Source organism: Perca flavescens, chromosome 5 (assembly GCF_004354835.1).
Source record: "Perca flavescens isolate YP-PL-M2 chromosome 5, PFLA_1.0, whole genome shotgun sequence".
NCBI classification, from domain to species: domain Eukaryota; kingdom Metazoa; phylum Chordata; class Actinopteri; order Perciformes; family Percidae; genus Perca; species Perca flavescens.
This window is the reverse complement of record NC_041335.1, coordinates 19,644,681-19,663,918: the sequence shown is the minus strand read 5'-3', so window position 1 is coordinate 19,663,918 and position 19,238 is coordinate 19,644,681. Positions and strand designations below refer to the sequence as shown.

The 19,238-nt window shown below is 38.5% G+C and overlaps 1 protein-coding gene across 1 annotated transcript; it reads right to left on the bottom strand.

Moving 5' to 3' along the window:
* Nucleotides 1-3,038: 3,038 nt before the first annotated feature.
* Nucleotides 3,039-6,354, bottom strand: gdnfb (glial cell derived neurotrophic factor b). Its single transcript, XM_028578635.1, has 2 exons — nucleotides 5,662-6,354; nucleotides 3,039-4,569 (listed from the first exon to the last, which is right to left on the bottom strand). Exons 1-2 carry the CDS (start codon nucleotides 5,894-5,896, stop codon nucleotides 4,013-4,015), a joined length of 792 nt encoding a protein of 263 aa, XP_028434436.1. The 5' UTR covers nucleotides 5,897-6,354; the 3' UTR covers nucleotides 3,039-4,012.
* Nucleotides 6,355-19,238: the final 12,884 nt, after the last annotated feature.

Here is a 19,238-nt window from a genome sequence, read left to right as displayed (position 1 = left end):
CTGAGTCACACTGACATATTCCAGAGCAGTGGCACAAAGAGCTTCTTGTGTTTGACAGATCTCTCATGAAGACCCGTGATATGTCTGATAATACCGTGATTGCACATCCTGTAGGTTATCATTCGGATCTTTTCTCAGGCCAGCTGGCAAAATGGTGGCGGACAAGGCTATGCCCACAATTACTTCCTCCTGTAAACAAGCTGGTCACTGATTTGAATTGAATTGTGAGATTTTGAGCTACTATGTAAATCTTCTTATAAAGTAAATCTTAAAAACCATAATGCTGAGACTCAAAGGAAACAGGCAGGTTGACTTTTTTTAGCGTCTCCAGATTGGTTTGGACATCATGGGAGAAATGTGCCCCATATAAACCTCACTAATAGTTATCGTTCAAACTAGAGATGGTCCGATACCATTTTTTGCTTCCCGATACCGATTCTGATACCTGAACATGTGTATCGGCCGATACCGAGTACCGATCCGATACCAGTGTGTCATATATTTTATTATGTTTTAAAAACTGTATACTACTATCTCTGTATGGATGTGATATGATTTCTCAGGTTTAACTCTTTGTGAAACATGAACAAACACCAACAATGAATGTCAAAGAACTTTCTTTTATTCTCCAGTTTGACAGTCAGTTATAACGGAAAAAGAACATAAATAAACTACTTTAACGTAGATTTTCTTTAGGGCTTTATTACGTGGTATCGGATCGGTGCATAAACTCCAGTACTTCCCGATACCGATACCAGCGTTTAAGGCAGTATCGGAGCCGATACCGATACTGGTATCGGTATCGGACCATCTCTAGTTCAAACTACTTTTTTTTTTAAATTAGAAAACATATTTAGGTTTTGGGATTTTCAAGAGCAACCAGGATATTGCTTCTAAGAACAGGTTTTCCTGTTGATTTTTGTTTTGTAATTCTCTAGTGCCGTGAGCACAACGTGCCGTGACATTGTATTCACCTCCATTGTAATGAGATGATATCTCGTATCTTTAAATGTTGCATGGCTAGACACCATCACAGGTAAGAGTTTTGTAATTTAGGTGAACTAACCCTTTGAAGTTCAAAATGTGACATTAATGTGTCAGCACTTACAGTTCTGCCAGTATTTAGCACCTGCAGTTTGGAACACCATCCCCTCAACCGCTAACACTTGTGTTGTATTACACTCCGGTGAAACATTATCCTTCATTACAAGCTCCTCTAACACCATGAACAAAAGAGCAGTAGACTTATCTGACTAATGACACTATCATCTGACTATCAGTTAGCTCTAATGGTTTCCTCTGTTGTCCACAGCTAAAGCTGATGAACTATGTACATTTCCACAGTGGGGCCAATACCAGTTTGGCACTGTTATGGTTGATGCAGGAATGTTTAATCGGCCCCGCAGTAGCCATTAGACTAGAGTCGACGTTTTGCCAAGCCACACTGTGGGTGTAGTTTTTAAAACATTTTTTTTTTTTTTTTTAAATAGGGTTTTGAATGATTATTCAGTTCAACAGGATCATCTGTGGCTTGGAAGCTAAATTAATGAGTAGGAAAAGTAGAAGTAATGGCTGTGGAACGTGTTGACTCACTATGTGCACTGCATTTCTAGGTTGACCAAAAAGCAATCCTTTTCATTTGATAAAATATTGATATTGCAGATTTTTACTATCATAATGTTACCATGGTGATATGTTCGACATCCAATAGATCAACATTTCAAACACAGTGACGTAAGCATTTCAAGTTTCTTAGTATTAGCTGTAGAGCTGAACACGTCTTAACAGTGAAACCACAGCTGTCAAACTGTATCAATCACCTGCTCTGAGCTTGACTGGTCTATCAGCTCTGATTGCAAAATGTCTCAGAGAGAATCACAGTGTTGTGTATAGAGATAATGAGTTGCATAAGGAAATAAGAGAGACTTGGCTAGCCCAGTTTTTCCCTGTAGTTGTTGAACCAGGCTGCACTGATTAACAGCTCTGGAGACAGTTAGAGGAAGGGCTGTGAAATGCGAGAGAGCAGGGGATGGATCCTATATCGACCAAACACATTAGTTAAGCAAGACACATCATCTCTTCTCATGTTCTCCAACTCCTGCCCTGCATCATTGTCTTCTCTTGATATCCGCCACCTTTTAATCACACTGTCTTTTCGTTGTCCTCCCTCTCTCTTCAAACATATATTAGCTCTTAACTCCAAGGCTGATTTTTCCATGTTGTTTTCTTTATGTTGTAACACTGGTCTTTCATCCATCTATCTTCCATTCCTCATTGTCTGCCTCACCTTCCTTTTATTCTTAGGCACTGTAGGTACTATACTTTACTTTAGGCATAGATACTCCATTCTCTTCTGTGTTTAATGCCTGTTCCTGTCATTTGATAACATCAGATTCTATTCATCCTTTATTACAAAGTTTAAATCCCTAATGGCCTATTGCTCGCTTGTTCCTATCCCTCTTTTACATGAAAAGTGACAGCAATGCAATGATTAATTTCTGTTACCTAACTTGTATTTGATCAATGTCAAGTTTATGTAAAAAACTCTATAGCGTAATTTTTGAAACCCAAGTTTTTGTCTGAGTGTGTGCTGACTGTTAAGATAGACAATTTATGACAGCATTGCTTGTTGTCTGCTAAAGTCATCCACACAACACTAAATCATGTGTGCTAGTAATTACATACAGAATACACTACACTGTGTGGAATACATTTATTATTAATTAAATGAGACAATTTAAAAGTGAGTACCGTATAAAAATAAAGCTGTAGTTACGTTTATAAAGTGATAAAATCTTGTTTCACTAACAGCAATCCATCTGAGAGGAAATGAAATTAGCAGTGAATAAACAACTATTCTTCTAATCATGACAACAAAATGCTTTGATATAGCTTTTCTCACATTACTTTCTTACATTGTTAATTAAAAACATAAACAGGAAACAATGCAGTCAAATGACACTAAAATTGTAGAACATTGTAAACGCTAAAATACTGAGAATGGTTTTCCCGGGAAGAAAAACTTTTGTTTATTTTGTTTTGTACTGTGGAGTTTTAGACCACTAGTAGTGCTATAGAGCAATGTTGTTAAGAGAGGGTCCCCGTTATGTTTGTATTGTACAGTATAATCATGTGGGTTAGGGTTAGGGTTAGGGGTTAGGGTAACACACCTCCCTGCCACCAGTTTCAGATATTCCGCTGATCGACAATTGGTCAAGCCACGTAGCAATGCAACAGCAAAGAAGAATGCAAACTAGTGAACATGATGTAAACAATGCATGACTTTCAAAATCGGCTTTGCAAATGTTTTATGAGGAAGAAAATATGGTATATTAAAATCTTTTGTTAGACCTCAAGGATACACAAAATGTATATTGGTGAGAAACACTGAATGCACACATAACTTTGTTTGTTTACAAGACAACTCCACAGGACACCTAAAAGATTTTGCAATGTAAACCACCCAGTCTTTTACTGCTTTTATTTGGAAATATACCACCAACCTCTTTTGGTTAAACCTTTTGGCAAACACTGAGATATCATATTACAATAAATAACGTATTCCTTTTATAAAAACAAAATAAATATCAATAAGTTAATATATTCAAGATTTCATAAATACATTTCATATGTATAACCTTTTCCATGTAACATATGTGCTATACAGTAGACAGAATGAGTCTGCTGAATCATCCATTGTGTCTGATTTCAGTCCTTTAGGTTGAGTATCCATTGAAACATTTAAAATCCCACTGAACATATTAGTGACGTATGAAAGGTGTGAACTGTAAAGGAATTATAATATAAATATAATTTTGATTGAGGAAGAGAAGAAGAGGATTTTTGCTTTGGGGAAAAAACTGTAGACGCCACGTCCTCTACTTATTAACTCCTTTACCGATGGACTCAAGTCATATGGCCACACATAATGCCTGAAAGTTTGCTCATAAAGAGGTAAATCAGAAGAGAAAACACTCACTTCAACACAAAGCCTGACACCAGCTCACACTCTCTACACACAACCACATTTCCTAGCAGAGTGCTTCCTCACAGTGTGGTAGACGAGGTTGTCGTCCAGGAACGAGAGGTCATCATCAAATGCTATTGGCCGACAGCAAGCCTGAGGGGGCGTGTCTTTAGGAGGAAGCCTCCTGTTGTGAGCGAGGTTGTTAAGGATTTTGTCGTAGTTGGTCTCAGACTTCCTGCAGGGTCCGGAGCAGTACCTGAATATCATTTCCTCGCTGGAGCGGTAGCCCAAACCGAGGTCTGTCACATTAAGGTGGATCTGTTTGAGCACACAGCCTTGGCCTCGTCGGTTAGCTCTTCCTTCCCTAACCTTCCTCCCTGTCTTCCCTCCTCTAGCTTTTCCTCTTCCTCCTCCACTCTGCTGGCTCGCCCCCTTCTTCCTCTCCTGTCTGTGTCGAGTCCTGCTGCTCAAGTCTACTTTGGAGGGGGAGGAGGTGGATGAGTACACGGTGGATGAGGAGGAGCGACGTATTCTACTGATGGTCACTTTGATGAAGTCCACCACATCTTCAAACTCACTTGGGAGGGGCTCCTCCATTGTGTCTGAAACACAAAATGGCACTCTTATAAGGGCGTATCAGCACATATTGTTTCACTTTAACTCATCCCTCTGGCTATTGAACCGATGGAGTGTGTCTACACACAACTACACATTTAAATGTGGAAATGGTACACATTGTTTTTTTGTTATTGCAGAGGAATTCCATTTGAACTGATTCATCCAAGTTACAACATTACTGTTCTTATTTATGCACCAGACTGATTGAATTAAAGACACAGCAGCCACTACATAGCCTGATAGCAAATACCACTAGAGCTAAAATAATTAACTGATTAGTGGATTGACAAAAAAGTTGTCAACAACTATTGTCATTTTTAATATTTACATAAAACATTCATTGGTTACAGTTTCTCAGTTGTGAAGATTTGCTGCTTGTTTGTCCTTAATAAATTAAGCATAAGGAGGTTTAAGACTGTTGGTCAGACATGAGTCATTTGAATATATTATCTTGGGCTTTAGGAAATTGTGACAGGTATTATTACATTTATACTATAAACTTAACAATTATTCAAAAAGAATAATTTGATTAACCAATAATAAAAAATAATTGTTAGTTGCCCACCTTCTATCATTTTATTCTGTCCAAAACTAATACACATTTCTAATGTGGGTGTTGTACACTGTTGGAAAGCTATGTAGAAAGTAATAACATCAAAATCCACTAGCTCTGAATGAGGCAGGCCTAATTGGTAAGAAAGTTAGAGGCCACCATTGCAAATGTTTCAATAACTCGTAAGTTGTTATGCATGGTCACTCACTCTATTGGCCAATTTTCAAAAATACAATGCTTAGACATAATTTGATAGAATTGTTCAGAAGGCCTATCAAATTCTGTCTAAGCATTGTATTTTTGAAAATTGGCCAATAGAGTGAGTGACCATGCATGACATGTTTTCAATTTAGGTAATTCGGTCAAAATGTTTTTCTGTTAGACACAGATAACAAGCTCATTATTAGTTTTTTGAAATAAAAATAATGAAAAACTCAGAAAGCCTGGCGGGTGCAAATTAGGCTACTTCTTGTGATGTTTTGTGGCACTTTGGACACTTCATACAAAAAACCCAGCCTCTTACATTTTTCCCCTCCAGCCAGCGTCTCTTCCCAGTCCGTTGTATCCGCCTCAGCGCGGCTGATGCCCGGGGAAGTGACAGACAGGCGGATCTGAACCGGCGGGAGCTCCAGGGGACTCTCGGCGGCGCGCCCTCTCCTCTTGGAGGACGTGGACTGCGGTCGGCTCCGGAGAAGCCGGCTGGCGTGCACGGCGCTCAGCAGTATCAAAGAAATGCTCAGGCTATCCCATAACTTCATTGTCCACTTCAGTCCGACAGAAGGACATGGCGCGATAAAAAACCAACAGGTATCATCTGGCAAACGCGATTAACAGCATATTGAAGACGTCCAATAGTTGGAGAGGAAAAGGTGGGGCGCACTCATCGGCTCGGGTTCCAGCCACTGGAAATTGGGAAGATCAATGTGTTAATGCCTGCGTACTGTAAACTGCACGCTATCACTCACATGCCAGCTGGCAAACGCTGTGCGGCGTGGCGCAACATCCAAGAAGGCTCGAAAACAAAGGCAGAAGCGCAAAACGGAAAGCAAAGACTTCCCTCCGAAGTTGTTTGCAAATCCATCGACGCTTGGAAGAAAGAAAAAAATACTCCCTGTTTACAGTCTACAGGTTTTCATTCAGTGCGCACGGTTCCTCTGGCACAATGCAGTGACTCCTGCACATCCCCACTCACCATCAATCCTGACTGAGCCGTGAGGAGAAGGAGAGGTCTACAGGAGAGATGGGAAGTGCTTGTGACGTCTGATGGTCCATCCTCTAGGCCTACTTCTTCCTGTCTCCACCCATGCAGACTTCACAGAGGAATGGAGTCTATATATTCATGATTGAACTTAAGGTCCAGAGTTGGTGAGGGTAGAGGGGTTATGTTATGAAAGAGGCTCAGTCTGTGTACTCAGATGGCTGAGAGAAGTTTCACACTTTCCACTATCAATACTCCTGATTTCCCATCCTGCTTTTTGTGTTTGGTTGACTTTGGATGGGGAACGTGTTTCTAATCAGCCAGTCAAAACAGACTGAGTGGATTGTGTTGCTACTTATAACCACAGTGAGCTTGAAATCATGTTTTTTTGGCAGCTGATGAGCAGATTATATCAAGGAAGCCTGAGCTGATATTCATTACAGCAACTGGGTGTTTAACGTTTTACAGTAGAAAACGTTATTTTGGTTTGGTTTTTGCTTAATCCGAGATGTAAAGTGTCATTTCATCAGATTTCTTTGGCATGACTTTTAAACGTTTTAAAGACGATGATGAATGGTGTTGAAATCTGTGGAATTGGCTCATGCTGTATATGGATCAGCTTACTGCACATGTGTTTTGTGAGTGATCCTGTTAAACAAATTAAAATACTGCAAACTGCCTTTGGAAGCCTGGGTTGTAAACAGTGGGTGTCAATAAGAAACTCAGAACTTTACTTTAAATAAAGCTGCAGATTCTCTTCTTCAGTGAAATAATGGCAATGAGTAAATTCCATCTTCTGATGTATTCATTGTGTTTTAATGATTGAAAACAGAACAAATGAGTGGAACCTTTCTGGTGTGAAACTGGTATAATTACTAATGTGCACACAGTCACACACACACACACACACACACACACACACACACACACACACACACACACACAAACACCCATCCGAGGAGAGGGGATCTCTCTTCGAATTTCCTTTCGCGAGGTTTCTTGCCATGTCTGTTGGGTTGTTGTAAGGTTTGTGGGGAGATGTTCCTCGTCTTCTTAGAGAGCTGGGGCTGGGCACTGTTGCTGATCTAGGTCTGTAAGGCCCATTAAAACACATTCAGCTACACAAATAATCTTAAGAAAAATGCATAAAAATGATGTTGCTGCATGTCAGTTGTTGTTGAAAGTTTTAAGTTGTACTACAGTTGTATAATATTAAAAGCTTTGTTTGATGTATAAATCAGAGGGCAAGCACTGGTGAGTTCTCATTTGCACCCTATAGCCTGAAAATATAAGTTCTCTATAGGCTGGCTCAACTGATTTTGTATGTTGGTCTATGTAGTGATTTTTGTCTGGAGTTACATGTTCGTCATCCAAAGATAATTCAATTAAAAACCTCTGAATATTTCTTTCAGCGACATTTTGCAGGTTTACTATGAGTCAAAGTGGCTTAAGGCAAGGAAGGTTTATTTAGTGCCACAGCACCTTTCAAACACATTTTTTTATGGCAAAGAAATGCATTCAAATATTTGAAAACACAATGAAGAGAAAACATATCAATTAGAATAAAGTATAATAGTCAAAATGATGAGTTGACCCCTCGGGCCTTGCAGGTCTGCTTGGAAATCCATGCATGTCTGAATGCTCATAATAGACCAGGAGACATTTTAAAATTGTTTTGTGTGGCATATACTTGTTTCTTAGTGTCAGCTAATGGTGGCCCATGCACTTATTCTAGTGGTAAAAAAAGATTGTGAAGGCCAGATGAAGAGAAACAAATGAGAGATGAAAAGAAACATTGTTGAGGGATTTTGCTTCCTTCCCACGCTGTATTTATTACTGTAACCAAGGCTGAATGCGTCAAGGGTTCTTCTTTCAATAGTAGTTAGAATATGTTTATTTCTTTTTAGCCAGTGCCACAGTAAAACTAACCAAACTCAAACAGCTGTAATGTTTTGAGACTTTTTGTTCAGGGTAAGCAGAACAAATACTGTATATATTTACAATAATGTTCAGTATACCACATGTTCAATTATATGGAGATGACCAAGATGACTTCAGTTTTCAATTGCTAAGACACATTGAATCCCTGCAAACATTTGTTCTTAAGAAGCAGCCATGTCCTTCATTTTCTCTCTTCTGCAGTAAATGATTATTGTGGATAAAATGTACTGCTGTTCTGGTGCACACAAACTGTTTTTCCAGCGAAATAGTTCCGCTGTTTGCTCTCCAGCAGAACTAGATAAAGCTGTTTCCTCTAAGATAGTTTAACTTTACAAGGTTGATGTGAAATGCATACTGTATATCCGCATGTGTGTGTGCAGTATATGTAAATGTATAAACACACATGCACGTCCATGGACCCTTGAAGTGTAGTGATGAATCATGTTTGTGTCAGTGCATGCTAGCCACATTGTATTGTAATCACTTGACTACATCCAACATGCAAAAACCATTTGAGCACAGTCATACAGAATAACAGTGGTCTTCCGCTTATGTTTTTAGAAGTTAGACTACTAATCATTCAGAAGAGGCTTCCCTTTCCACTGAACTGCCCACTTAACTGTATGGAAATATCTCATCCTCAAGCAATTACACCATTGCAAGCAGCAAATACACCAAACAGATGTCCATTCCCATTTTTGCAAGGCATGAGGGCTAATCAGGGGCCAATCTGCAATTGAATCTGTCAGCCATTTTTGGGGCTCAGTTTGACTTATATGCAACACGGCTAATTGCACAGGTCATTTCACCCGTCATTATTGGCCAACATGAAACTGGCCTCCCTGAGTGGCTTATGGGAGGGAGGAGTTAACAGCCTGAATGGACGTCTGATTTAAAACACTGCTACTGGTTTAGTAATTAGCAGAAAAAAAGAGTATCCCGACTCCACACTGACAGGGAGAGTGGGGAGATTGGTGATAGTCCTGTTTTCTACATTTACACGTTTAAATCTCATACTTGTTTTAAGCTGAGCTAGAGGAATGGTAATGATGGTCGGTTAGTCCAGACTGAAATATCTCAACAACTATTGGATGGATTGCTATGAAATGTAATACAGACATCCATGGTCCCCAGAGGATGAATCCTTATGACTTTGGTCATAACCTGACTTTTCATCTAGTGCCATCGTTAGGTTTTATTTTTAAATTTCTCCAATACTTTGGTTAATGACTAAATATATGAAATATTAATGGCATTCCCATCAGCTTCTGCTTTTTGTGGTCAGAGCTAATCTTGTAAAAACACCCACCAATCACTGCGTCGCAGTCCACTTGGAAAGAACCAATGAAATGCCTCCTTGCCCCGCTGCGCGTGCTCTACTCCTCTTGTGCATGAGCCTGAGCTCAATGCGCGTGGTTGCAGCATTGCTAACAGTAATCATGTTTGTTTTAAACATTCGGCATGATAACATTAGGTTTTAGGTATCAAGTATGAGGTTTGCGTACCAGTGAATGAGACATGAAGTAAAATTGTGGTCCTTTCTCTCCTTTGCTCTGAAGCAATGATGCGGTGCTTGTACAATTCTGTATTTGGGGGGAGCCCCGAGGGCAATGGGAGGGGTTAGATGGAGCCAGCGAGGAGATTCTACTTTTAAATCTTGCTAGCTCTTCAACATTATCAACCCTGCCTCTAAAGAAGGCTTAAAACTAGCGGTTGAGACCATACACTTATTATGAAAATATTTATCGAGGTAATAAATCAAGTGAGAAGTAGGGTCGTCAGTTTGGGGTCGCCCCCTGCTTGAAATTAGATAGAATGCAGGTTTAAGGCACTTCCACATTGGCATCACTTTTTAGAACTGGAAACTTTGTCCATTATTTTTAACAGTCTGTGGTTGCTAATTAGCAAATGTTAGCATACTAACTAACTAAAAAAAAAGAAGCTAAACATCAGCATGTAAGCATGATAGCATTTAGCTCAAAGCACTGCTGTGCCTAAGTACAGCCTTATAGAGCCAGCATGGCTGTAGACCATTAGTCCTGTGTAACGTATGCCAGGGCAGGTAGATAATATCAGCCAGCATGTTAATTTCCACAACAATTGCCAGAGTTATGGCTCAGGGCAGGATAAAGAGTGATCCCCTTTAACCTCTCAAAGTCATCTTTAACTGTGGTGGACTCTTTGGATTTACTTAATTCAGGTTGGGATTTCAAGTTAACATTTAGAATGGGAGCTACAAAAATAAGAAATAACCAAACATGATTGCCCTGTTATTAGCAAATCAGCTGGTATCTACCCTTGATTTGTCATGTTACTTGTAGGACATACACTTTTTTATAGAGTGAGTAAGTAATAAGAAGTTGCCTTGCTGATGATTTTGTTGAATACGCATGGGTGGTGGATGGATCATTGTGGGGAGCCACAGTGGTGCTTACAATGTAATCCACACCGTGTGTATTCTGGTGCTGCTGGAGCCTCGGGGTGAGAGTGATCAGGCTATGAGAGCTGTGAGAGTCGATGTCGTCTGCTAAGCTAAACCACTGGGAGTTGGCTCTGAAATGTTGAGATGGGGTCAAATAGACCGTTTACTCCATGTTTGTCTCCAGTTTTGTAATGAGTATGACATTATTGCCCGCTAGATAGATGTGTGAAACCTAAATGTCTGATTTCAGATTGAGAACATTACATTCAGTGATTTCTAATGCAGATTAGAAACCGGGTTGAAAACACTAAACATTCCAGATGTGCCGACTGCTCACACACGTGCATGTATAGGACTTTAATGCTGCCACTGTTTACCTTATTACACATTTACAGCAACAGTGGTGCTCACACCAGAGAGTAATCCTTTCTGTTTTTTTCTTATTTTATCTTTTGTTTTAAATACAACAACTTACAGACTGAATGAATGAATGCAATTTGTATTCATTGTTATGATTATTATAACATGACATTTTTGCTTATTAGCTGCCTGCAAGTAAGAAAATGGTTATAGCCTGAACCACCTGCGGTAACAAACTTTATTGAAATTATGAAGGATGTCTACATATGTAATGAAAAGACTGACCTTTTCTTCAAAGCTGCAAGTAAGCAGATTTCAGACAAATTGGGATACACTGATTCAATACATTAGTAATAGTACATTAGCCATTGAACCTGGCCATTTTTTTTAGGATGTACAATTAACTAAATAATTTCCCTACCACTATCATGTAAAGTTAACCAATGTATGTGATGATTTTGTGTGTGTGCTGTAAACAAGATGTACAGTATCTTCCCCAGCCTGTGCCCAGCATCTTCTGAACAGTTTTTTCTTTCCTTTGATATTGTTTGCTTGCTCTTACAAAAAATGTTGTATGTATGTTTTATTTTGCTTAGACCTTTTTCTTTCTTCTTTACAGTTTGTACTTTTATATTTATAAACATATATTAAAGTAATGATGAGAAAGGTATATGTGGAAACTTTTGCAAATGACTTCTGAAATACTTTTCAATGAAAACTATTAGTGTAAAAAAGAGAAAGAAACATGTCTTCATGTAAAGTGGATTTTTTCTAAGCTTTTTGTGGGGTATAACAGCATAACAGAAATGTGTGCAAAAGAACAAACTTACTGATGCAAATAAAGACTAAAATCAATGTATCTTGATATTTTCAGTGATCTTTGCAGTGTGGTGAGAAAGAACAAATTAGTTCGCCAAAAATCCTACAAATCATGTCACATGCCTTTGACTACAGGCTGTTGTTTTTCTCACTGAGAGAAACAATTTTCTAAACCACTCATCTGGTTTATTTGCTTGTTTTTAATTGAATAAAAAGTAAGAAATACTGTATTTACTTGGACATGGCTAGTATGACAGCTACCTTGTGTTTCCATCTTAGTTTTAATAAGCTTGTTTCCAAGAAATAGAGAAAGCTGGACTGGTTTGTTTGTGTGAAAATATAGGGTTTGGTTTGGGCTGGCTGCACCTGCCAGTGCATGGGTTTCTCTTTCTGTTTCTCTTCAGTCTCTCCGTTATGTGTTGTGTGTTTGTGTTTGTCCAGGAGATGGAACCAGTGAGTTTCTCTTTCATGCAACACAGTGACCATCATCCAGACGCTGCTCATTATCTCACTAAACGTTTGTGTGTTAGTCCTTGGTCACGATCAGCCTAGGTTGTTACATTATCGAGATCCCTGAAAGCTCTCCTCAGTTTGGTGCTCAGTATATCAGTCCACGCTGCGGATTTGCGTTTTTGAAAGTTACATCCAAAGAAAACAATTCTGTCACTGAAATTGTTTTCAGCGACATTCCATGAATATAAAACAAAGGCTAGGACGATTTAAAATCCAACTTTTGTCTGAACGGTGAAGTACTATCAACTGAATGAATATGTAACACTATGATTATGTGTCATTGTTGAATTTCACAAGCTCCAACTGCCAACCCTGGACCTGAAATATAAAAGAGGGCACTGTATCAGTGATAACCTTAGTTTCCTGTTACATATTTTAAATCCACAAATTGAATCCTGATAGAGTGTAAAATAAAAATAAAATGTTTTAGAGCATCTTCCTTTTGTCCACAAGTTTCTCTGAAATAGTGATGATAATTCACTCATTGTATCTTAATCTGACCTCTGCAGAGGTGTACTGCTCTGGCTGTTGGCAGGTGGAGAAACTGGAAAAATCTGATCATATTTAGAGTGTATGACTAATACAAGTGTCACATGTGAATGTGGAGAAGAAAGGAAGCATGCTGAATGGACATTAAGACAACTCTGCAATGTGCAATAAGACTAATATAATGTTGTATTTGCTCTGAAAGTCTCTGAGTATGATGGGTGGTGTGTTTGTCTTTTTTGTTTCTTTTCTTATCTTTGTTAAACGTATTGCTGCATATCATAAAGGCAAACTACACCGGGAAATAGATAAACATAAAAAAGACTTGTAATGCAGCATTTATAAGTAGTATTATTATTTAGTTGATTGTCTATAATGCAGATATAAGGACATTTTAAGTGTTTATTGATGTATAGAATTTTTATATAATTATAACCTCTCTGTTTATACACCAGCAGCATCTTTGGCAAATACATTATTAAAAGTAAAAAATATCCTTATAGCAACTTGGTATGTAACTCACTGCTGTTGGTGTGTCTCTCTCTCTCTCTGTGTGTGTGTGTGTGTGTGTGTGTGTGTGTGTGTGTGTGTGTGTGTGTGTGTGTGTGTGTGTGTGTGTGTGTGCGTGCACACTATATAAAAGCATGAATATGAAATTAACAATTAGAGCTGACATGTCCTAACCTCACTCAGATGAAATCATGTCTTCTGAGCTTTATGTCTTAGATAGATGTATTCACCTTCAATCCGTCTTTGCCTAATATTACCATTCCACTTTTACAATACATGCTATCAGAATGGGTGGTATGACCTGTGCTACTGCACTGATGGTTTCATTATAAAAATGACTAAAATGAACATGTAACACTACTTGAGGGGTCTTTGCAGTAGTTTGTAATTTCCTACTCGGAAATACTTTTTAGTAGCCGACAGTGTGAGTCAGGGCAAAAATGTTGGATCAGAATTGGATAAAAGGATTTTCATGTACTACTTATTCTGTCCAAATTGATGGCTTGACTAATTACTGGATTTTATATACTTGTTTTGTATGCAGGTAGAATATTTCTGGCTCAGAAAATGAAGTCTAAGTAAAGGACTCTAAGTAGATGGCAGAGTGAAAATGAAAATGGCAAAACAAATCAGCTGGTTACCTGGTTGCTGGTTAGATATTATTTTATTATATAACATAAATAATTCTTGCACTTTATCAGTGTTAATAGTGTCCCTGTCTGGTACTGTTTTTCTTTGGCCCTCCTGGGTAAGAACAATGCCTTTTTGGCTGAAACACTGCTCTCTCTCTCTCTCTCTCTCTCTCTCTCTCTCTCTCTCTCGCACGCACGCACACACACACACACACACACACACACACACACACACACACACAAGCACGCGCAGGCATGTGCACACTGTGTACACACACTCAGACCACTCCTCTCATTCAAACTTTACTTCTTTGTTTCAGGTTGAAGCCACAGTTAAGAACACATAATCAGCTGGCCAGTTGTGGTCACATATTGATGAGTACAGCAACCGATTAATTCATTAACATGAATTAATGATTCATTGTTTTGGCCTCCTTGGTCATTGTTACACACACACACACACACACACACACACACACACACACACACACACACACACACACACACACATTCATTGTATGTTGCCTGAGCGGCTCCCCTGCTTCAAGACATGCTCTCCATCTGTGTCCAGTGTGCGGATTAGAGGCTCGTTATCCTCTTAGCTCTAAATGGCCCCGCGTTCATGCACTTCGCTGTCCTTCTCATCTGCTGTTTAAGACCGGAGCGTGACACCAAAGCGAGATGTATGCGTAAAAATGATCGTGCCTACCATTCAGTTGTTTTAGTCGTTGCGCATTAAGCGCTTATTGTCGGGACAACCCGCTCCATCGTCTGTCAGCGCGCCTGTTGGAGCAGTGGCTGTCTGTCCGTCCGTAAATGTCTCCAACTTACTGATCTTTTGCAGACTGTAATCTTATCAGTGTCAAACCGTAGCTGCCACTTCTTCTGGGCATTCTTTTATTTTGCCTGTCTTCGGATGGCTTTTGCGCCAAATTCTAGATAAAAGAAAACGATTTTTATCAGAGTAAACTTTTATCAGCAAAGGGGCTAGTTACATTTACAGTTACAGGCGCGTTTGAATGTGTGATAAAATGAACATTTGACCGTTTTAAACTTTCGACCCAAAGAAGAAATGGAATCTACATGTAAAGAGAGGAGTCTTTTATACTTACTTCTTTTTGCGATATGCACTGCCAGCATTTGCTTTTGTGCAAGAAGATCCAATGCTCGGAGATCTGGTGAGTTTACCCGCTGACCTTTATACCAGATTTATAATAACAATAATGATAATACTTTATAATGAAAAATTGTGGATGAGGGCAGCATTAGTGTGTGCTTATTTTTCTATTTGTTTGATTACACTAGTAGCCTAAAGCCAGCTTTTTGTCACGTCACATTTGAAACATAATATTTTAGCACCAATTCACAACAATCTAAGTGACCATTTTAAACTTTTTAAGTCCTTTAAGATCTAGATTATGGATATAAAGGCTGAAAAATATTAACTTTGGTTGTTTGAAAACCCTAAACCCTGTTCATACAGCGTAGAAGTGGTTATTCTGCAACAAAAGCGCCAGAGCAGCATGTCACGTAGGTCATTTAAAAAAAGGTCCCCACCCCTCTCTTTGTAAGGCACGTTTAGTCAATGAGCAGCCGCACAAAACTGCATTTTAATCATAATCGGTGAGCTAGAAATTATACGATAACTGTCATTTTCACACTTTAAATTCTGATAGGTTTGAAGCAGGACATATTTATGGCTAAGCAGGAAATGCCTTTGTTTGTTTTAATAAAAACTGTCCACATATTTTAAGAACTGTACAAAATATGTAAACATTTGTCTAAGAAAGAAAGACAGAAAAGTAAATATTCGGCTTTAGACCAACAACACACACATTTCACATCTCTACCTTTTTTGATATCCAGTCACCCTGAACACTTTTTCCATCACAGTTTCTTTCCTTTTCCTCCTCTTTCCATCACTTCCTTTTTCTTTCACTGTCAGTCTTTCTGACTCTGTCGTATGTCACCCTCACTCTTTAGGACCCACAGGCTATAGCAGGCTGACTATTGCATCCGTCTGTCAGCACAGAAAACTAACCACAGTTGGGACTGCCATACAGAGGAAGGCTGTAGTTCTGTCTTCATGACTTCCAGTGACATTTGTACTTGTTTTGAGGTCTTTCAGGCTTCATTTTGAGGGAGGGAGATGTCAACAGGGCTCAATGTCCAGATGAATCAAAGCTGGTAGTAGGAAAGAGTTAAAATTAAATGACGTCTTACTCTTTCAGTATTTTGACAGCTTTCTCCCCGGTCAGAATAAGCTATTGAATTAGTTTATAGAATTATTCAGCTTTATTTCTTTATACCTACTGCAGTGTATATCTAAACTTGTTATAAAAATCATGCCTTTTAAACCCTTTATGTCATTCTGTACAAACAATATTGTTTGGTGAAAGACAAAAAAAATATATGAGAAAGGAGATGACATTTCACAGTTTGTCTCTTCATATTGGCATGTGTCTTAGTGGTCATTCACTTTTGGATGACTCAGACCTGGAAAGATCAGCACCACACTGAAAGTTGAAATATAGAATCAGAGTAATAGAAAAGATGTCTGACTTGGGTCCCACTGTTGAAACAGATGAAAAAAGGCTCCATATTAACATATTTGAAACATGACAAACAGTGAGACAGTGGACTAAAACTAGACCGATATTAGCTTCTTACAGATACATTGGTATCAGTCCATATGTCAGCCAATAAGTAATAAGACTAGAAAAATGCCAAAAATATCTGTCTCCATAGTTTGTCCATCAGAGAGCACTGACAAGTTTATCTTGGTTGCAAAATATGTCATAATTGGATATTTTTAAATCTCAATTTTAGATATCATTAGCCTCAAAAATCCAGTATTAGTCAAGCTATTATTTGGACGATACTTCAAACTTAGATTAAGAGAGTAATTAGTTATTTCAAAGGAAACATCACAGAACTGTGGAAGAAGGTGTTTGTTAATCTGGTGTGTTCCTTGATTTGTTCTGCCTGAGATTCTGCAGCCGTTGCTTTATTCTTAATCAACAGAGCATGAAAGTGGGTGGTTTTCTGACACCGTGGCTTCATGTTGCCTTTTTCTGAACAACGGTCTCAATAATTTTGTATTCAAGTGTCCAATCACCAGCTTCAGGCCAGTGTTGCTCAAAAGATGCAGTTTGCTTCAGAACAGCTTCTGTGGTTCATGCAAGGCTACCTGTGGAGATGCAGGATCAATACAGAATCATGTCTTACCTGCCAAAAACAATCCACCAGCTTCAGGGGTTTGTGTCAAGATCTTCAGGATTCATATTTTTACTCCAGTCCCTCTGAGTATTAAAATATTCATCCAGACCTACTCATACCACTGTAAGTTGCTGTATGTTGATGGATGTGAAAATGATGATTTGAGAATTCCCCTATCTATCTGCTCTAATTCTGTGAGTTCAGCTCACCCGTATGTTCGCAGGGCCGCACTCCTGGGGAGATATGGATGATCGGGGAATTCAGCTGACATATTGAATTACCCGCTCGGATGGAAGAGCATGGGAGAAGGGTTTGAGAAAGCAGAAAAGAGACGAGTGGATTCAGAAGGGCAGGAGAGAGGTCAGCATAGGAAATAAAAGAAGGGAGTCATTAGAAGTAGGAGAGAAAAAGGAAAGTGGAAAAGAGCAGCACTGTAACTACACGAGACTTCAATTTAATCCCCATGTCTGTGTACCAGGGAATTCTGTCCTTTTGTCACCTAAATCAGGCCATATATGAATCTACTCTTAAATTGCATATAAAAAAGTCAAAAATAAAATCAATTGATAATGCATAATGTTTAGCTACTACTGTATATTGTTATACACTATTTTAAGGACCGTCTTCATTGTCTGGATGTAACAATCCTCTACTTTGTGTAAATGTTATGACATGAAGCGTATGCCTATGAGGCTGAAAAAGTCTTTGTCTGCTCATTTTTCTCCATTAAAGCCATGTAATATAATAATAATGATATAAAGCAGGTCATTAGGGGTGTTGATGATCCATACCTCTAGAGCTCTTTCTTCTCAAAGAAGCTTTTCAGGCTGCAGTTGGATACTGAAGGTGCAATAACAATCTCTTGAAGTATCACAGAAGCACCCGTGATTGAATAAATCAGACCATGAAAATAATGACATTTGAAGCCAGAGTCAATTAAGATTAGATGCCAGCTCATCTAGCGACAGATTATGCCACTTTAAATGGTCCTTTTTTACCCTTCAAATAGACTATGAGGTGAAATACAGTGTAGGTTATGTTTAAATTATCATTAGCTTGTTGGAAACATATTGCAACACAATTGCTTTTGTTCAAATGTCATGGAACTATTGACAGAGCGTTTATATATAATCTGCAGGCAATTTTTTCCCTTATTCTAAAAAAACAACTAAAATGAGTTTTCAATATATATATATATATATATATATATATATATATATATATATATATATATATATATATATATATATATATATATATATTTATACACCAAAATAATCTTCACAAGGATGAAGTTGTAGGATTAAAATTGTAAAGGTGTCTTTTTTCTTTTATTTTTATTTAACGTTATTTAACCAGGAAATAGTCCCATTGAGATTCAGAATCTCTTTTACAGTTCTGGCCAAGGCAGCAGCATCACAGTTTCAACATACAGTAACAAACAGCAAACAACAGACATAATACAAAAGACAAAAATTACATTAAACACTAAGAAAATCTGAATTCAGTGCATTCAGTGGTCAGGAAGTCCTTTATCCTAATTTTAAAATCGTCCATGCTATTAAAATAATCTAGATTAAGGGGACTGTAGCTCACAGCAAGATGACAGAAGCAAAAACTTTAAAAGCACCTTCACCAAACACAGTATGGGTTCGAGGAATGACATAAATCATTTCTCTGTGTGACCGAAGGGTGCAGCTACCGATAGCTTTGGGCGCCAGTAGAGAACATAAATAAGAAGGCAGCTTGCGCAACACGGCCTCATAAAATCTTTACAAATATTTTATCTTTATTTAACCTCAATTGACATTTTATTTGCCCACATGGGAGCATCAGAAACAAGCTGTAAACACAACATTGACGTATTTGCATTGATGAACGTTTGCAAACAGTTACATGTTGAGACATCCTGTACAGAGTAACATTAGCATTAATTCAGAGTTCACTTATTGACCCTCTGGTGAATATAATATTCACTCTTATTGCTGCTCAGTTTTGGG